This window comes from Ambystoma mexicanum, chromosome 11 (assembly GCF_040938575.1).
Source record: "Ambystoma mexicanum isolate Mex_15411 chromosome 11, UKY_AmexF1_1, whole genome shotgun sequence".
NCBI lineage: Eukaryota > Metazoa > Chordata > Amphibia > Caudata > Ambystomatidae > Ambystoma > Ambystoma mexicanum.
This window is the reverse complement of record NC_090934.1, coordinates 1,373,469,072-1,373,490,982: the sequence shown is the minus strand read 5'-3', so window position 1 is coordinate 1,373,490,982 and position 21,911 is coordinate 1,373,469,072. Positions and strand designations below refer to the sequence as shown.

Genomic DNA, 21,911 nt, shown 5'->3' with positions numbered 1-21,911 from the left:
GAAAGCAAGCAGATAGGGGGAATGAAATCCTGTGTGTCAAGAAAGAAGAAATATTGTGAATCAAATTGTGAAAAGTCAGAAGCGTTGCATTTAGGAACTGTGGAAATAGAAATGTGTGATATTCAAAAGGATTGACTCAGGCGAGGGAAGTTTGAGAGAAACGTGAAATGTGTCTGTAAGAAAAGAACAGTGTTGAAGCCAAAGGGTGTTTTTGTTTGAAAGGAAATGAATCAGGGGAGGGAAGCCTGAGAGAAATATGAGCTGTGGAAGATAAACCTATTGAATTACTTTTTGTTTTAACTATTTGAAACTGACGGAACTTGTGGAGATCCTGAGCAACTGAAGCAGATCCTGCTCTGGGCACCACTATTACACAAAATCCAGAGGGGGTGCCCATTACAGATTACAAGGTAGTGTTGATAGGGACTGATGAAGAGGAAGTCCCGGCTCAACCACTGAGTATGGTGTTGGATGGACAGTTGTTTGAGCATGCTGATAATGATGGTGAAATTATATTGGAGGCTTGTATCCCATGTCAAATAATGATCCAGCATAGGAATGCCCCTTCTCCTATACTCCTTGCTAAATGCATGTCTGTACACTTACAGGAGGATTTGTTACAGGTCATAAGCACTTTATGGACAGACAACACCCATGATCTAGGGATCTTGAATAGCATAGGAGCAATATCCTTCTAGCTGAAGCAAGGTGCGGTGTTACCTAAAGTGTGACAGTATCTATTGTCAAGGAAATTAGATGAGGCAGTACATGAGACAATTGTAGAGTTATGGCAGCAAGGCATTATAGTGCCCTCAGATTCCCTGTGCAACACAGCGATATACCCTGTCAAAAAAGCAAAGGGGTCAAGTTGGAGGAGGATACAGAATTTGTGCCCAATGAATAACATTGTTGAAACAGAATTCCCAGTTGTACCAAACCCTGACATGATCCTTTGTAATGTACCGCACATTTTACTGTCATTGGTTTGAAAAATGCATTCTTCTCCATTCCATTGCACCCAGATTCCCAATATCTCACTGTGTTTACCTATTGCGAGCAAAGGTTCCAACCTACTAGACTTCCTCAGGTACCCAGAGTCCCTCAGTACTTTTAATGGAGTACTAGACATGAATTTGGGCAATCTACATGTACGGAGTACTATCATTCAATATGTAGATTACCTTTTAGTGTGCAGCACAACAGAAGAATTATGTACAGCAGATTCAATTACACTGATGGCATTGCTTCCAGACAAAGGATATAAAGTAGATAAGGACACAATGCAATACTATCAGAAAGAGGTTGTGTATTTGGGACAAATAACGTCATCTGAAGGGAAAGGAGTAAAACCAGGAGACTGGCCAGAAAGACACAGGCGCAGCAGTGGTGACCCTTGTAGATAGGGAATGTGAGATTGTAGTTCAGAAAAGATTACTGGCACACTCTTCGGCTACTGATTGCATTAAATGAAGCATTAGAAGCTTCCCAAGGTTACTTAGTGACCATTTATTTGGATTCCACGTACGTCCCCTCCACCGTACATTCAGGGTTGTCCTGATTGAAAAGAAGGGGCTTTCGGAGGTCAGGCGGCACACCAACCAACATCCAGCCTTGCTGGAGAGATTGATTTATTCCTTGTTCCATCCTACATTAGCAGCAGTGGTTAAATGTGGTGCCCACACCCATAATACAGACCCGGATTCTCTTGCAATAATACAGCAGATAAGGCTGCCAAAGAAGCAGCTCATCACATATATCTTGATGTTACTGCATACCCCGAAATGGCAAACCAACAGTTGCAGCTAGCAATAACATACAGTGCAGTACCGCTCAGACAAGTAATTGAAGTAAAAGGTTGGGTGCCCCAGGATGAGAAAGCTTTGGCTCAAGCTGGGTTGCTCACAGTCACTGACTGATCAGGTAAAGTAGTAATACCACGGGAGTGGCTCATGGTTGCTTTTGAGCAGCTGCACTACCCAGAGCATGTTTCCAAACGGCACATTGCTGCTGATATCCAGGAGTACTGATTTGTCCCCAACCTGCAAGAATATGTTAATACATGTGTGGCAAATTGTATGATGTGTCATCTTTACAGTACTGGCCAGACTCTTAGGCTGTTACGCTGCACATTTCACCTGTCCCAATGGGTCCTTCTGGGAACTGCACATAGACTATGTGGACATGCTTCACAGGTGCAGTAATTACCGTAATCTTAATGTAGTAGTGTGTCTGTTCGCCCACTGGGTTTAGGCTGCTCCCTGTGCACAACCCAATGCAAAATCAGCTGCAAAATCTTTGGTATAGGAGGTATTTCCTCGCTGGGCATGCTGGGGGGGTGTGGTCCTAAAGTCTGACAACAGAAGTTATTTTAATGAAATCTTCAAGGAGATTGCATTCCTTCTGGGGATAAGGCATGAACTGTGCTCAATATATCACCCTCATGCCAACAGAGTTGTTGAGAAGATAAACAGACTATTCAAGTGTAAATTATGTAAAATGTGTAATTTTAGGGAAGACCTAGCTGCACTACCTTCCATTGGCTTTGGCTAGCCTGCGAGCGCAGCCCAGTAAGGACCACCACTTGTCCCCGAGGTTGTGACGGGGAGAAGGATGCACACGCCTCTTACTCCTACACACAGTATCAGATGCTCACAGGGCAGCAGAACCAGAACTTTTGGGGGAGGAGTTTCAGAGGAATTTGCGGGAGTTAACACGTACTATAAAAGATTTGTTTCACCAGATTGCTCATAGAAGAAACACTTGAAACATCACTGACTGATGAACTGAGCTTACCACCATTGCAACAAGGGATATGTATTTGTAAAAGGTTTTGTCTGCCGTTGGAAGGAATAGGGGTTCTAAGGGTAATATATGGTGGTCTTTTCCACCCCTTTGCAGTTTGGGTGAAGGAGTTGCGGTATTGGGTCCAATTATCTTATGTACGGAAAGCACCAGCACTGCTACACCGTCTCCTGAGCATGATCAAACACTGGACTGATTTTAAAGTATACTTTGTAGCTTGTTTCCTCATGACTTTGTAGTTGATTAATCCCTCTCTTATGACGAAGAATTTTTATCTGTCATGAACTGTTGTCTGCGTCCTTTCTGGACTTCGTGGTCCCTGACCCATAGGGGATTGAATACAGTAATCCTTCCAACATGGCCGCTTGATACAGAACGCTGCTTGCCAGTCTCTGCGCTCCACACTCTACGTTCTACAAAACAGACACGCCCTCACGGCTCTGCGCGTCTCAACGCTACCGCTTGCTGTAGTTGGACGTGTGTTGCCAGAGTACGCTCGGGGCTTTCTTTTGATTCCTGTTTCCCGGTTCCTTGAATCCCCCTTTCTTCCGCCCTTTCCACTGCCTTACCTCCAATCTCCCTGGATTTTCACCCGCGCTCGGTTCACGGCGTTCCGTGCCTCCGAGTGCAAGCATAATTTCTTCCTGGTTTCCGTCCTGGTCATCTGAACGTATCCTGGAGTTGGATTGTGAACATTACGCTGGAATCCGAGGACCAGCACACGGGTTTATACAAATCCCGGACCGTGAGAAAGAAGACGCCACAGAAGGTCGCAAGCAAACAACAAAGACAGGTGAGAAGTGGAGAGACTCCTGACAGATTGAGACACCTAAAAAACAATACAGATACAGAGATGGAAGCTGCGGTTCAAGACCTCATGCGAGGCATGCAGGAACTAACCACAGAAGTCCAGAACCTTAAGGCTGAGGACGCTGCACTAAAACAGCTAGTCTTGTCATGTGACTCTGCAACTAAGGAAAGCGTGTCATTGGGAGGAGTAGTGGACAAATATGATGGTTCTTCAAAGACCCTTCGTGCCTTCCTTGATTCATGTTTAGTGCACTTCACCTTCACACCCTAATACTTTTCCACTCCTAGAGCAAAGGTGGGGTTTATGATCTCACACCTCACTGGTAATGCCTTGACCTGGGCAACCCCCCTAGTCAATTCGGGCGATGCCCTCCTGGATGATTATGATGGGTTTGTGGAAGCTCTAAAGGCCATGTTTAATCGCCCAGAGCAGGTTTACAGCGCTCAAGAATGTTTACTTGAATTTCAACAAGGATCCCAGGATATGCTTACCTATGTGACCCGCTTTAAACAACTCAAAGGAAGCTGATTGGTCTCAAGAACCCAGCTTCACCCTCTTCTGAAGAGGTCTGAATGAAGAAATAAAGGACGAGTTAGCCTGGGTAGCTTGCCCAAGCTCTTTCCAGGCTCTCATGGACCTTTCCTTGCAAATAGACTTTCAAATCCAGGAAAGAAAAGTGGAGAAAGAGAAGTCTAAGTCAACTCCCCAAAGGGCCACCTCAGACCATCCATCTAGTCCAGAGCCCACAGCCTCACCAACCTCAGACCCAGAACCCATGCAACTGAGGGCCTTCCGTGGACCCATTACCCCACAAGAAAGGATGCAACGGATTCACACTGGTCTGTGCATGTATTGCGCCTCCGACAAGCACCTCGTGAGAGAGTGCCCTATTGCTCCTCCACGGCGTTCGGGAAACACCAGCTCCCGATCCTAGATGGGGCACAGTTTCAGGAGACAGATGTCTGCTCCACATCAATTCCATCCTTGAACTCTCCTGGACAAAATATCTTGTGATTCTACAGGCCTTTCTATCGACTTCCAAGAAAGAATCTTACCCCATCCTGGCATTAGTGGATTGCAGAGCCATGGGCATATTCATAGATCATGATTGGGTCACTACTCACAACATTCCACATAAAACTCGAGAGACTATGCAACCTGTAGAGGCTATTGATGGGAGACCCCTGTCTTCAGGATCTATAACCCTTCAAACTAAAGAGATCTTACTCTCTATAAACCACCATCAAGAGAGGCTCAAATTTGACATTATAAGATCTGCCCACTATCCAATGGTTCTAGGCATGCCCTGGTTACAGAAGCATAATCCCTACATCAATTGGGCAGCAGGCTCATTGTTTCTTGGTTCTGAACACTGCATGTCCCACTGCTTATCCCTAGATTCCTTACCAAAGTCCTCTGAAGACTCGCAAGAGATTCAGCAAAGTCCAGTCTCCTTCTCTAACATCATCCGGATTCCCAGGGCCTATCAGGCTTACACATGTATTTTCAACCACCATAGTTCAAGCTCTCCCTCCTCACAGACCTGCGGATTGTGCCATCGATACTGAACCTTCAGCAGTGATCCCTTTCGGGAGGATGTTTATTTTATCAGAACCAGAAGAAAGGGCCCTCTGGGAATACCTGGATACTAACTTGGAAAATGGCACCATATGACCATCAAAGTCCCCGGGTGGGTGCTTCGTTATTTTTCGTTCCCAAGAAAGACACCAAGGAGCTCAGACCATGTCTAGATTACGTGGCCTTAACCAGTGTACTCTCAAGGACCGCTACCCATTGCCTCTCATCTCGGATATCCTGGAAGCAGTCAAAGGTGCAGTAGTCTTCACAAAATTAGATATAAGGGTTTCCTACCATCTTATTCGTATAAAGGAAGGTGACGAATGGAAAACTGCCTTTAGAACACCCTTTGGTCATTTTGAATACCCAGTTATGCCCTTTGGACTTGCTAATGCCCCAGCGGTCTTCCAAAGTTTTATGGACAGGGTGTTTTCTGATACGCTGTTCATCTTCGTCATTATATATCTGGACGACATACTGATATACTCTAAGGACCACCTAAAACATGAAAAGCACGTAAAGGCAGTCTTACAACGTCTATGTGAACATAAGCTCCTGGCCAAACCTGAGAAGTGCCTTTTCCATGTATGAACTGTTCACTATCTCGGATTCGTTCTTAGTCCAAAGGGGATTGGAATAGACTCATCGAAGGTAGACTCCATTCTATCCTGGCCCGTTCCAACTACTGTAAAACAAATCCAGTCCTTCCTGGGGCTTGCTAACTTCTATCAGAAATTTATACCAGCCTTTTCGCATATTGTGCATCCTATTATTACATTGTTAAAGAAGGATACCCCCTTTCAGTGGACCTCAGCCCAAGATACGGCGTTCCAATGGTTGAAGTTGGAGTTCACACAAGCTCCCATCCTAGCTCAACCCGACATGGATTGACCTTTTCTTGTTGAAACTGATGCTTCCAACTATGCCATTGGGGCAGTCCTAAAACAAGAATTGGGTGACAAGTTAGAACACCCCATGGCCTATCTTTCGCGCACCTTGACTCCCAGTGAAACTCATTATTCCGTCCTGGAAAAGGAATTACTAGCCATCCGTCAAGCCTTCACCGATTGGCGTCATCTCCTCCTGGGAGCCAAACACCCGGTGCAAGTCTGCACGGACCATCGGAATCTTCAAATCCTGCAATCCCTAGAATGTAGAAACAGTCGTCAAGCCTGTTGGGCCTTCTTTTTTGCTCAATACCAGTTTCAAATTCACCATGTCCCTGGAACACACAACATAATAGCTGATGCCTTATCCAGACGTCCTGATTACGAACCCCTTGAAGATCGGACTTTTCCTAAGATGTTTCCCCACACAATATTTGTTGCCCAAGCAATCACCCTCCTGGAGGATATTCCAATTCAAACTCAGTCCTCTGAAAGGAGTTTCAGAGAAACAATCTATGGAATCTCAAAACAAAGGACGGATATCTGTTCAAGGACAATCGCTTGGTCATTCCCACTCCTGGACTGAGACAAAGGATCACAAGCCTATGTCATGATACTTTTCATTCAGGACACCGTGGCATCACCAACACCCTCCATCTAATACAAAGACAGTTTTGGTGGCCGAAGATGAAGGAGGATATCAGGATCCATATCCAGACATGTGCAGTCTGCAATCAGAACAAACATGATAATAAGAAACCGGCAGGTCTCCTGCTCCAACCAGCAATACCAATAAGACCCTGGGAAATCATTGCCACGGATTTTATCGTGGAACTACCATCTTTCAGGGGCTACACAACTATCATGGTTACCATTGATTTGTTTACTCATATGGCTCATTTTACACCTTTATACAAACTACCATACTCATCTGAACTTGCCGGAATCTTCCTGGAACACATATTCCGGCTTCATGGGCTACTCTCCAAGATAATTTCTGACCGAGGACCCCAGTACATATCCCAGTTCTGGAAACAATTATGTTGTATACTGGGAATCCAACGCGCCTTGTCCTCAGGTTATCACCCACAGACCAATGGAGCCACTGAACGTGTAAACCAAACTCTTGAACAGTATCTTTGTTGCTTCACCACCAAGGTCCAGGATGATTGGTCACTCTTAATACCTGTGGTCGAATTCGCTTACAACAATTCGGATCATTCAGCTATCAAAACCAGTCATTTCTTCTGTAGTCAAGGATTTCATCCTTCAGTTCTACCATCCATTCTTCCACACCCTACCCCAGTTCCTGCGGTTGATTCCTGGAGTGAAACCCTTATTAATGTACACAAAGAAGCAAAAGAACACTTAGAAAAGGCCCGAAGAGACGTTATACATTATGCTGACTCTAAAAGAAGGCCTGGGCCTTCCTTTCAGTAGGCGATAGTCTGGTTATCCTCGAAGCTCCTTCCCGACATCTGCGACCAAATAAATTGGCTCCCAGATATTACGGGTCCTTTTCTATAGAAGAAAGTCAATCCAGTGGCCTTTCGACTACCAGAATCATGGAAAAGGATCCATCCAGTCTTCCACACCTCTCTGTTAAAACCATATCTTCAGCCACCTCGAACAGCTCCAAAATATACCCCAGTGATTGTCAATGACCAACTCGAATATGAGGTTTCCAGAATCTGTGACTCTAGGTACCGACGTGGTCAACTACAATATTTGGTCGAATGGAAAGGATACCCTCCCAGTGAGCGCACCTGGGAACCCATGTCAAACATGAATGCCCCCAGGCTGGTTCGAAGATACCATCTTATCCATCCGGGCAAACCCGGAGGAGCTGGGCTTCAGAGGAGGCATACTGTCATGAACCGTCATCTGCGTCCCTTCTGGACTTCGTGGTCCTTGACCCATAGGGGATTGAATACAGTAAATCTTCCAACATGGCCGCTTGATACGGAACTCTGCTTGCCAGTCTCTGCGCTCCACGCTCTACAAAACAGACATGCCCCCGCGTCTCAACGCTACCGCTTGCTGTAGTTGGACATGTGTTGCCGGAGTTTGCTCGGGGCTTTCTTCCGATTCTTGGTTCCCGGTTCCTTGAATCCCCCTTCCTTCCACCCTTTCCTCTGCCTTACCTCAAATCTTCCTGGTTTTTCACCCGCGCTCGGGTCACAGCGTTCCGTGCCTCCGAGTGCGAGCATCATTTCTTCCTGCTTTCCGTCCCGGTCATCTGAATGTATCCTGGAGTTGGATTGTGAACATCACGCTGGAATTTGAGGACCAGCACACAGGTTTATACAAATCCCGGACCATGAGAAAGAAGACGCCACAGAAGGTCGCAAGCAAACAACAAAAATAGGTGAGAAGGGGAGAGACTTGTGATTGTATCTTTCTGCATGGTTGTCTTTTTTTTTTCTCCCCTCTGCAGGCTCAACACCACAAGCATTGTGTAATATATATTTTATGTTGTATATATTTTCTTTTTGTAGTAGGAATAGTGTTTTTGTGTCGTTATTTTATGTGGTTGGGACATATAAAGGGGGTTATGGGAGCGAAACAGAGGTATCTTTGGGAATAACACGAACCAGGAGGGAAACTGAGGAAGAGATAGAGTACAATCAATACAATTGGGTCATTTTTGACACAGTGGCTGATGTGCACCATCCCAAATCACACAATCATATGCACGAAGTGGGGAGGGAGAGGTCCAATGAGAGCTGCTATGTATGCTCTCTGATACAGCATGAGACGGGCACACCCAAATTGTTTTTATCTCAAGAAATGCCACCTCGTATATCCCAGTATTTAGTACACTTGGCTCTGTGCAGAGTACAAAGTCTTTTCCATGGGCACACTGTCCAAGCTGTAATAACAGACATATTAATGTGCCAAGAAGAAAAAACAAGCCTGCTATAAAATAAGACCATTGGTGAAGATAGGAGCGTTGTTTTCCAACAATAGATGGGTGTCAGGGGTAGTGAGCTGTGCAGCAGAGGGCTTACTCAGGTTTATGGAAGATGTAGTGGCACGCATGAATTAGAACTGTGGCAGGACATGAGTAAACAATGTCAAAAAATTGACATGGATCGAGTTAAGTGAAACACCAGTAATAGTACAGAGACCGGCAGAGTATCCCTTTTGCTTTTGAGGAAATCGCACTATACCTATGTGAACAAACAGTTGGTCCAATAAAAACACTTTTCATCCCAGACCTGACTGAAGGCACAGCAGCGTTGTTGGATGTGTACTGGGTGCATGGGAAATACGTGTATGTACACCTCCCACCATAATGGAGAGGTGTATGTTCACTGACCACCCTACACTCAGCAGTTTTGGTAGCTCCTGACTCCCATATGTGAGTTATAAAGGTGTCTGCCCCAAAACCAGCTAAACCCCCATTCGACAAGCGTGTCCATCGCTCACTAAGGCTTTGTCATCAGAAAAGATTAAATTACCTCTTTAAAGACTCCTCTGAGAAACTAAAGGCGATTCCAGACCAATGTAGATTATTTACCAAAATTGAGACCTTTTTTTTACCACCCTCCTGGTGCGAGGTATCCAGACTGCAGCAAATGCCAAGTGGCTACAGATCACCAGGTGGGTTTTGCTTCAGATGGCGAATCAGACAGAGCAGGGTCTTATTCGATAAAAACAGTTACGAGCAATCTGGCTCATGACCTTCCAGAACAAACATGTTCTGGATTTCTGGATTTCCTCACAGCTATGGAAGGGGGCGTGTGCAAGAAAATGTGTCATCTTGGTTCACATATCCCCCAAATGATGTGGATAATGGGTCATTGTGCCATGCAACAGGGGCCTCACACAATTTGAAGATTGCAATGGTGAAAGAAGTGGGTCTGAGCACCAACGATTCGTTTGATTCAATGTTTTCACAGGACTTGTGGTTAGAAATAGCTATAAAAATGCTGGTCCCCATTGTGGTTTTTCTGCTTGTGCTTTTTAGTTTGTGTCAAATGATCCTGAGGTGCGGCACGAAGACATTGCTGAAGAGTGCAATGATGATGGTGTCAATAACAGCAGATAGAGCTCCAAACAGTACTTTACGTGCATGCAAGAGGGGCATATTTCTGTGCCTTTGCTGCAGCAACTGCAATAATGTCATTAAAAGGGGTACAGTTTGCCATCCACATACGTGTGAAAAAATTGCCCTTGGAGATTATGCAACTTGTTCAATCACAGGGGTGGTTCACAGCCTTAAAGCCCTGCACAGCCTATTATATATAGGCAAAACAGAGATCTTCTCGGGATAGATGGCTTAAGCAGAAGTCTAATATCCGTGCCAAGATCATCAGGTGACCTGTTGCAAGACACCTTCATGCGAAACATCACAATATTTCTCAGATTAGATTCATGATCTTGGAAGTGGTCAAAATCTCGAATAGAGGGGGTAGACAAACCCACACTTCTCACACAACAGAAGATCTAATGTCTCGGGAGGATAGCTCAAGGGCAACATGCTCACCTTGGAAGCAAGATGGCACAGAGCAAGAGGTTCGATCCCCGGGTGCACGCTTAGAAAGCTCTGGGTATTAAGCGCGTTATAAATAACCAATCATATCATATCCAATCAGGCACTCATAAGGACTGCAGTCGGTATTACCCAAATTGTTAGTTTACAATTGTTCGAATGAACAATTGACCGAATTTAAAGGGTCACAATTGACCTTTTCACAATTGACCGTGCATATATATATATATATATATATATATATATATATATATATATGGGGTTTTGGGCGGGTTTGGGTTAGGTGGGGGGTTGCGGGGGGTTTCCCCCTGCATATATGTTACAATTGACCTTCACAATTCGGTCAATTGTGAAAAGGTCAATTGTCATTCGAACAGTTGTAATACGAACAATTCGTATACAATCCTCCAGTCTACACTGGTGTATCTAGATCTACAACAATGTGTTTCTTTAATATTTTCATAGTAATCTGTATGTTTCTTTCGTCCAGGACTAATTCAATGTGTATAGAGAATTTATTTTTACCATTGTTTCCTAGCCTGTTTAACAGATGCACTTGCATTCTTGTGATAGGTCGCAGCTGGACACCATCTTTAACATTTTCCTATATGAGTTGACCATGATTATGGGTAGTGCAATATCTATTCCATTTAAATGTGGGAGGCTGTTCTTACCTTAGGCCAATATGTATATAATGCTCACTTCTAACAGATGTTCAATATTAGGCTTGTGTGTTCAAAATATATGTGAATTAAATATTGAAGGTGATGGCACTAGATTAATCAGCCAACAGTTAATGCCCCAATCAGAGCCTTCTTAATATTATTAATTTCTCTTTTATGTCTTATGTTCCATTTCTTGCTTTGTTTGCATATTCATTATTTTTTACTTCTCATTTGTTTATTTTAAGGGGGTTCACATTACAGGGTTTAATCACGAGGTAGATTTACAACTAGCTCTATGTGGATTTAGACTACGTTGATCATCTTAACATGGCGGCACGTTTCCACTGTGCGTATTCTGACTTACTCGCCAGAACAGTTTTTCTTTTATTTCCATCTCAGGCACCATGTTTATTGACACGGCACATCATGTTGATCTTTACGTGAGCCTTTATTTCAGTGTGATGCACAATACAGGTTTTTTTCCGACTATTGATGAAGATCTTGGTACAGTGTTTCCTGTTTGGGTAAGTTTAAACATATGGGTACTAGACTATGGGGCGATAATTGTACACTCTGCAATATATAGAAGTGTATATTATTAAGGTTGCTTTATTTCTGTTCCATTTTAGTTATTTTTGCCAAACGTCTCGTACTGGCGGTGTGTCATTTGGTCTCTTATAGTGTCCATTTAAATCTGAGGGGTCCCTCCTGGACTTGCAATATTTTGTTTGCTTGGAAGGATATCTCCTGATGTAGTGGAGTTACCCATGGGACTTATTGCACACACGCGGTAAGCATGAGTGCAGGCGGTACCTTTTACTTTTTGTACTTGATTTGTTCCACTGTTTTGTTATAGATAATTTCGTAATTCATTGGTTTATTTCCACCTGCCTTTGTTTTAGTGATTTATGTTGTCCTGAAGAGTATTGAATGTTCTAAGGTGCGTTGTTTTTTAATAGCCCATACCGGCAAGGTATGTGCAACAATGCCCATCTTGATTTTTTTTCTCCAATATTATATACACAGGCTTTCATTTATTTTCAGATTTAACTTCATATAGGTGCTAGATGGGTTTTTAGTTCCAATTTTTGGTAGACTATGTTGGTATTTTGAGGTAGGGTGAAGATGGGGTGTACGAGGTGCTACAGGGGTTAAGATACTAATGTGAACACATGGGTGTTGTATTTTTATTTTGAACACTTGATAAAGTAGTGATTCTCCTACAACGATACGTATTTACTCTTTTTCTTTATGTTTATTTGCACAAGTTTTTCTTCCTATTTGGTGTGGTTTATATCGTTTCCTCAAATTTTAATCTAAACATATTCACGATTGGGTCATTAACTGGTTTGGTGACATGTTTTGATCACATCTGATATTCTTTGAGCTTTACGTCAATTTGGATATAAATCTCTGCTATTGAAAATATATTGCTTCTTCAAAACAAATAATTTTGTTACATTTACAGTTTTGGTCCTGAAGAAGGGGGTTTAACCCGAAACGCGTTGAGCACTGGTCCACATGAATTAAAGAAGCTTCATGGTTTTAATCTATTTGTATTGTGAATGACTTGTTGGTTAAATAATTGTTGCAAGTTATATATCAACATTTAACTATTGCTGGCTGTATTTACAGCATTAAGGTATGAAGGGAACACGGGCAACCCTACTTTTAAGGCACTATTCTCTCAGTGCTCTTGATTTTTTCAACTCTGTCAGGGTTGCGTTATCTCCCCTGCACCCAAGTTTCTGTTCTTCCTCGAATTCTCTCTATAAGACTCCTATATAAAAGAGTAGGTGTGCACTTGTCTCTTTCCCTGGTATTGATCCAATGTTCTCATGGGCCTCGTCATGGTTAGAAATATCCATAAACATGCTGGTTCCCATCCTGGTTTTTCTGCTCCTGTGTTTTTGTTTGTGTCAAATGATTGAGGTGCTGCATGAAGACTTTGTCGAAGAGCACCATGATGATGGTGTCATTAACAGCGGGTAGCGCTCCTCCTCCCACAAAACGCAAGCACACCCAGACTGACAGATGGTGAAAATAGAGCAGGCTTTTGAACCCCCTGGCATGCTGACCACACCCCCACTAGACCCATAGAACTATGTGAAGTGCTGGATTGATTTAACAGGAGGTGGAGGGTATTGCTCTAAAACGGGTACCCCGGAATATGCCCAAGGGGGTGGGGTTCACACATAATGTGTGTAGGGTGTGGGTACCCAAGGATTACAGAAGGAAGGTGGCAGCAGGGTTAGTTAATGGAGTATTTACCAAAGGGGGAATGCTGGGATACACATACAGCGTTCCAGCCAGGCAAAAAGGTTCAGGTTGAGAAAAACCTATTAGCACAAACTATCGTGGGAGCAGACTGTTTTTATCTGGGATTGACATATATTAGATACTTATATATAGCAACACAGAAAAAACAACGCATGTACTACTGTTGAGGTTGCAGAAGTTATAGATAGGGCAGTAGTATAGGCCCTGTGTTTAGTTGTAGCCAAAGTTATGGTCCAAAGGGAGGGGTGCTGGAAGAGTCGAGACAGGTAGACAATGGAGTCAGAAAGGTACTGTGGTAGAAGCGAGGTCCGTGTGTGAACAGGCATCAGTATCTCAATATTGGAAGTTTAAGCCTAGTACTCTATGAACAGAAAAGAATACAGTCCCTGATGTAGCGCTGTGGCTCTATGTAGCTCGGCTCCAAAAACAAATCCCCTTTCCTGTTCCCCAGGAGAGAAGCCAAGGTCAGAGGCACCCTGAGTGCACAGATACATGCTTATTGTATCCAGCTGCAGGGTCTGAATGTGGTGGGAATGGAATGTGAGTTGGTAGGGATGCACCATTCAAAGGAAAAATTCATGAGAATAGGGCATAGGATTTTATGTCGTCAAGGGACTAATCAAGTATTTAGAGCATTACTGCCCTCCTCAATGAGTGATCATCCCACATGAATTACAAGTAGGCACACAAGTGAAAAAAATACATCTCTGAAATTCAGACTCAAGAGCAGTGTCCCAGTCATGTCACTAGTGGGCACCTGGGGTAGAAGGGGGTAAGGGGGAACCATGTCTGGAACGTCCTGTGATTTGAGCTAGGAGGAGCAGAGGTGAGACCATTGCCAATAAATTAGTACACTGTCGGGGAGGCAGCTTGGGTGCGCCATGGCATCTGGTATAATAAGAAAGCCTATTGTCTTATCAAAGCAGAGTTGGCTTCACCAGTTCCTTTAATCCCGTCTGGAACAGGGGAGTGCACATCATGTCGCAGTCTTGATTCATCAATTTGTCAACTAGTGTAAAACAACCAATCCCATGCCAGATTTCAATTGTGACAATGTGGGGGGCCACGTGTTAGGGGAATGGGTTTAGATGGTGTGTGGTCAATTGGTCCAGGGACTTGAGGGGGACATTTGGAAGTTCTATAGGTGGTAGCCAATGAGGGTGGTGGGATGACAATGTAACCTATGCTTGCTGATTTGCGGTTTTCTGCTATATAACCTGTGATTTCTTGGGGCGTGACGAGGTACGTGTCCGTTCGGCTCTACGGGACTGAGACCTTCTGCATGTAATAAACCTTGTTTTCCCTTGAAAAAAGGTACAGTGGTTATTCTGCCTGTTGGATTATTATTATTGTACAGGTTGTGGGTTGCTTTTAAAAAAATTAAACATACATAATTAAAATCCTTCCTTCCAGAAAGTGTCTGCATGCCAGAAGCCCTCATGTTTGCGCAGCTGTGCAGAGTCTACACTGTGGACAATGGAATCATAATGGTTGTCCTTTCTGCTGATCTGTCAGCAGTGTCTCCCCATGCCCACTGTGAATCCCTGTGCATGGAGACATGCAACTTCTAGACCCCAGGTGGCAGGAGAATGGATGCATGTGGGAGGAAAAATTTGGAAATGTTTGTCCCAAATCCACCTTCAGGTGAATTAGGTCATATGTGTCTGCTTAGGTTATTGGGGGCTATGAAGTGCATCAAAAACAGGGGTCTTTGTCTTCACTTGTATAAAACATAAAATCAAGGTAGGTTTTAGTGCCATTTTGATATGTATACCATACTCTGTCACCATGATGCCAAATCTCATACCTTAAGCATGCTTACATAAAGTTAGAGCAATTTCATGTAACACCGATACATGTGATATGTCAAATGCAGTTGCCAATATGTGGTGGGAAACGGGGAAATAGTACTCCATTTTTGTCGAATTTTAAATAAATATACATGGAGTGTTTGTTGAAATAAAAGTGGAGTCCTTTACCTGACGAGCTGCTGGCAAATCTGACATCCTGGTTGGCACCTGAGTAACAGAAAATACAGAGGATTAACACTTCAACCATTACATCTTTGCAGAGATTCTTACAAGGTGCAGCAGTGAAGCTCTGCCTTTAGGTGCAGGGCGATTAAAACAAAGCATTGTGTGGCCAAGGTGGTCCCAGATTTATTTGTATTGTAGTCTCATCTTACGTATTGCTAGCTGTTGAAGCATGTTTCTAATTGGTAGTTGCTACATTAACAGCATTTTATCAGCAGTCTAGTTACCACAAAGGCTATGTCCCCATTGTCCTCGGGTATCAGCGGTCTACCTCAATGAGCCGCCAGGTAGGATGTGTTATTGATTGTTATTGATATTTTATTTGTATCGCGCTCGTACACAAGTGTTTTAGAGCACAACGAGGCAAGCGAGGGGAACAAGGGAGAACAAAACAACGATATTAGTAGGCCCAGTGCCATTGAGAACATGCAAGTGCATGGGAGAGGGAAAGTGCATGGGATGGGTGGGGGTGGAATGTGCTGAGCAAAAGTAACAATTAAATAAAGCATAAATAAATAAATAATAAAAAGCAACAAACAATGGTACTGCAGCCAGCAAATGGCAAGTGTTAGGTTTAAGGCAACAGACAGGGTGTGTCTGATAACTGCAGAAAACAGGGAGCAAGGGGACTGTAGGGTTACAGATCCAGACCCCAGTACAAGGGATTGGCAGGAAGCAATGCGGGTGGGTGGCAGGGTGATCAGGTACCTGGGCCCGAAAGTCAGAGGGTGACAAGGTACACAATGCCGAGACAGAACAGAACAGCAGGGGAGAGGAGGAGAGAAGGCAGAAGCAAAGAGGAAGGTCTTGAGGTGCTTCCGGAACTGGAGATGGGTCTCCTCAAGTTTCAGAGTGGCAGGGAGGCTGTTCCAGAGGGAGGCCCCAGCCGAAGACAGATCTACCCCCAGCTCGTTTCGTTGAAAAACGACAGACCCTGAGGGAGATAGAAGTGGAGGAGCTAAGAGCTCGGGAGGGAAGGTATTTACAAGGGACAGCTGAAGGTATTTTGGTCCCAGAACCCAGAAAGCCTTGTGGACAATGCAAAGGGTCTTGAAGTTAATCCTTGCAGCCACTGGGAGCTAGTGGAGAGATTTCCGGCCTGGAGAGATACGATCCCAGGGCTTGAGGCCAAGGACAAGTCTTGCAGTCCTATTCTGGATAAGTTGCAAAGGGCAGAGAGTAGGATGTCAGGGGAGATCAGGACATCAAGTGTGTGCCCTGCAGAGTGAGTCAGGTCAGAGGGGAGGATAGAAAGGGAGAGGGAATCACAGAGGTAACAGAAGAGTACAGAGGAGGAGCAAAGAGAGTCTATATGTATATTAAGGTCACCAAGAAGGAGGTGTTTAGTGGTAGAGGCCAGGAAGGAGGAGGAGAGGTCCACCCACTCAGAGTGAAATGAGTGATCTGACCAGGGGGGCGGTAGAGAGTAGCCACGGTAAGAGTGGCTACGAGAGAGAAAAAGCCTGCAGACAAGACATTCGAAGAAGAGTATGTCTGTGTGGGAATGATAGAGGCCAGAATCCACTCAGGAAAGATTAGGGCTACACCCCCAACGGACCGGGTGGATCTGGGTGCAGAGAGGATCTTGTAACCATCAGGGAGTAGAGTGTCAAAGCTTGTGACAGAGTTTACCGTGAACCATGTCTCAGTAAGACCGAAGACATTGAGGTCCAGTTCTTCCAGGAGGTGGCAGATGACAGAGGAGTGTTTGACAGCACTGCGATATTTGAGAGTGGTAAGATGAAGAAGGTTGCCAGCATTGACAGCCTTCTGGGGAGGGGTACAAATCAGAGGTTCGCCCTGCAGAGGTGAGAAAGGGGCCTGAGGTGGGGCAGGAGAGGAGGGAAGAGAGGGCAAGGTAGCCGGGGGTGGGGAGAACAGCAGGAGAGGAGAGGAGAGGAAATTGATGAGGCGAGGGAAGCGCCGATCAAAGAGGAGGAGATTGGCCTGAGGGCCTTGGACCATGACAGTGCCGTTTAGGTAGACATTAATGATGACCTTAGAGGAGTCAAACGGGGCCATAAGGGCTTCCGAGCAGGTGCTACCATTAATAGGAGAGGAGGAGAGAGGACAGAGCACATAGATCATATGAAGAGTCCATAGATCTGGCGAAGGAATGACAAAGAGGATGTTGGTGAGGGTCTGTCTGAATGAAGCATTGGAATAGGTATCAGCGATGGGGAGACCAGAGTTGGCAGTCAGATATCCTTTTTAAACTTCTTCCTACCAGACCTAGTGAGAAGGGAAGGATAGTTGATGGAGAAGCAGTTGGAGAAGATAGGAGAAATAGAAAGCACCATGGGTGCGTAGAGAGAGGGGCAGCAGGGAGAGTAGAACAGGTACAGCGGTAACACTGGGCCATTTGTGAATGGTTTTGATCCCTGCTACACTCCCACTGTACCTGACCCCAAGGTCCTCCAGCAGGTCGAACTCCGGGCTGATTGTACAGAAACTGAATACCATTGGTATTATACCAGGCAGCCACCCATGTTGCTGCCACCAGATGACCCTCATAATTGTTTTAACTGCAGAAAATATGCCACTGCCAAAGAACAAAAGTAACCTCATTTAAGGACGCTAAGGGTGTAAAATAACCTTTAACCTCCAAAATGCTTAAAATAAATTCTGCACCATTTGCCCTAGTGCATGACTGAGCAGAAAAAGAAATGAGATCTCCCCATATTCAAGAGTAAAATTGTCTTCCGCCTCCCTTTGTTCTTTGAGGTCCTCATTATCCGCCAAACTGACCCACAACATACGTCTCATTACCAGAAGAGCCCAAGAGCACCAGACTTACTTCCCATGTTTAGCCTCCCATTTAGAGCCCGTGAAAAAGTCCTCTGCACTTGGCCAAGGGCAAGCCACATTGTGGCCCTACAAACCTTCCTTTGGCCCCTCTGGTGTTTCCCAAACTCAGTTGAAACACAGGAGGAACCTTAGCAGTATGGGGGAGGCAGAAACCCCCTCCAGAGAGACCTAAACATTCCACATGAATAACTCTTTCCCTTTAAGGAAAATGAGTTACAGTGTCTGGAGTTCCGAAGAAGGGGCGTGGATACATTTTGTCCACAAGCAGCCTTGTCCAGGAGATCAAAGGGTCAAGGTATTGAGGCCTGCTGACTGTGTAGGACCTGTACTGATAGTTTGATGACCTCAATAATTAATAACAAGACAAAGAAACTGCACATTCACCTACAGGAGATCAAAAGCACAATACTTGCCCATTCATACTTTTGTCAGTGGGATTACAATGTTGCGATTCCCACATGACAAAAGCATTTTAATGAATGCAGTCAATTTCCATTACTCCTGAATCACATGCTGAGTAAACAAAAGGCACACAGGTTGGAGGAAAGTAATCCTACATAGCTTCAGGGGGGCAGTGGAGGAGAACACTCCCTCATGTCCAGGACCATTATGGTTTTCAAAATGATGGCAGGTGTGAATACAATCTCAAGCCATGCCCTTCTGAACCCATGTTAACACTCAGCAAATGGCACCTCATGTCACAAGACATAACACAAAGGGAGTAGAGAGACGTATTTAAAATCCAGGTAGCCTAGTTACTCAGTGTAATTCCCTGGGAGAGCGGGATGGAATATAACAGCAGACCCCAGTCGTGGAGACCTGGAGTGCATGCAGAGAGCCCAGAAGTGGAGACTTGGGAGACACTGGTGCATGGGTAGGTGAAAGAAGCATGGGAAGGTTCTAGTAGCAAGAAGAGAGATTGTTGGTGTTAGGGGGGAGTTTATTGTGCAGAAAAGGAAAGATCTTGGTGGGGAGCGGATGGAATGGAAAATATTTGTTTGTATAAGTAGGGAGATATTAAGTTGTCGAGGAAGGAGAGGGACATCCTCTTGGAAAAGGAAAAGAAAGACACCATCTTGGAGAGGAAGGAGGGAGACATTGTGTAGTAAAAGTATGTAAAGGATAAAAAGGGGTAGAACATTTATTAACAAAGTCTATTCTCCATGTTAGTTTCCAGTCTCTGGCCCTGTAGCCCAACAGGTAATCAGCAATAGCACGTTGGCAGCTTCATAGGAACATCATGTTATGCGGACTCCACAACGGATGCTCTGATGTCTGAGGCCCTTTGTAGTCCTTACAGGCAATGGGATGGTAGGAAATGGCACACAATCAACAAAGTTGTTGGTTCTAGCTCCAAAGAATGTCAATGGCCTGTTCAGTACTCAAAACCCTTGGTCAATGACAGCTGCCCCCCGAAGGACAGAGGCAGGGGAAAACTACTATAATCACAAGGAAATTCCCACAAGGAGACAAAGGAGCCATTGCTTTGTTCACATAACAGTATATTTACAATAATGATACACAAATAAGTACACATACAAAATATGCAACATTTTGTTTTTAAAACATTGTAATACGCCTTACACACGCCAACTCTGACCAATAAAAACCTACTACTTTGCTTAGAACTGTTTCTGACAAACCTGGTCCAATTTTCATCCTAAACCTCAATTACCTAATCCCACTTCCCATTTTCACCACATTTGTTTCAAATTAAGTTATGTGATGAATCCAGTGGCATCCTCACTGAACTCCCGGCAGTAACCTCTTTGGCCACTGTGGCCAGGGGACGGCAGACACTACCCAATCCTGACACTGGGGGTGGCAATATGAGGGAAGATGTCATGATTCCATCGGGTGAGACATGGTATCCCCCATTTTCCCATGAGAATAACCTACCCATGTCTGAAACCCTCATGGCTTATTGGCATGTTTTCGCTCCTTGTCCCATGAAGAACATGGAAACCACTGTAGTCAAATCTGTGACCAACCTTGTCAATCTGATGGCATCACCTTTTTTAATCCCACTTGTCAGTCTATCACAGATGACTCACCATCAAAACCTTTTGGAAATTATCTGAGTTAGTCATTTACAATGGACTTCTCTTTCTAGAATTCACCAAATACTGAGACGAAGAGAAGGAAGAATCGAACAATGTGGAACAAGAGGGACTGTGAGGAAACGCAAAACCGAGAGGCGCTACAGGAATGCCAGCAGCATGTGAAGAACTCCTGGGCATTCACAAATGCTGGGGAAGAGCAGTTAGCTTAACAGAGCCACAAGAAAAGCAGGCATGTCAGGAGAAAGTCACGCAGGTCCGCAAGCAAAGGAAAGAAGACCGCGAGAGGGAAGCAGGCAGGAATCCTTCCCTGAACGACCATGAAAGAAGATGCAAACTCCTACAGAAGCCGTTGAGTCCTCCTGAGAACAACAGGGACACCGGGGTGTATCGGCCAACATGCCCAGGGCGTATATTTGAAAGTTACTTACCTGAGAGAGAGAAAAGAGATGGACATACTAAAAGGGAATTTAAGTTGCATATAAACTCTTTGCTAATGTGTAAATGTACACAGTGCCAATACAAAGTAAGCAAAGGACGATAATATATCAGGAAGATACATTATCAAATGCTATATACAGACAACTTTGGGAACCCAAATGAGCAAGATGTTCTGGCAGGGGAGTATAACAGGCAGTCACAAGTGTGTGAAACAGACGTACTGGTAGGAGAGTACACCAGGCCAACTCAAGTGTGTAAAACGGAAGTCCTGGCAAGGAACTATACCAGGAAATCAGAAAAGATAAGAACACAAACACTCAGTGTTGCACTTGGCCAAGAAAGGTCCCAAGAAAAGTCCCAAGATATTGTGAAGCCAAGGGGTTGATGTGCAAGTATTGGACCTGGCAAAGAGAGGCCCCAAAGAACTATGGTGTATGAAAATCTCAAGGAGTAAAGAAGAATCAAGGGGAAGGAAGCTACCCTCTGGAACCAAGAATTGTATCCTCAAAGAAACGTTTGTTTAAATCATGTATCCTTCCTTTATGAACACTTTTTCCAAACAAATCAAGGTTAAAGACAACTCCCTTTTCTGCTTTGGAGTTAAGTTTGTATTGTGAGGGTCAGAACAGAATGTTGGACACTGGACAGTTTTGTTTTTGACATTGTGACACCAACAGAGCCTTCAGTTTTGTTTAGGTAGGGAAATCCTCTTAGAGCAGGGTCAGAGGGGCCTTTCCCAACCTCTTATTTTCTATAAAGGTCTTTAACCAGTAACATGGCAAACTTGTGTCGGACTCATTTCTGACTCCGAGTGCATAATGTTTGTTATGGTAAGGTGTGGCTACAACAACAAGGGCAATAAGTCAACAAGGGCAATAAGGGGATGAAGCTAAGAAGGTAGAAGATATAACCCACAGTGGCATTTGGGTATATGTAGGTGGTGCAATCAAAGATTGCCACGAGGATGGCAGTACTTGACAGGGTCTCGCATAAATGTAGGTCCCACCCACTGAAATGCTCTGAGTGTGGCACAGTTTTCTGACCCCCA

The 21,911-nt window shown here is 44.4% G+C and overlaps 1 protein-coding gene across 2 annotated transcripts in view; it reads right to left on the bottom strand.

Annotated features, from left to right (window-relative positions):
• Positions 1-21,911, bottom strand: part of LOC138504450 (transient receptor potential cation channel subfamily M member 7-like) — a 1,624,316-nt gene that overhangs the window by 1,275,744 nt on the left and 326,661 nt on the right. For both annotated transcript variants that reach the window (XM_069624957.1, XM_069624958.1), the window contains exon 3: positions 15,501-15,539. In XM_069624957.1, the coding sequence (XP_069481058.1) occupies positions 15,501-15,539 (39 nt within the window). The remainder of the gene's footprint in view (positions 1-15,500; positions 15,540-21,911) is intronic.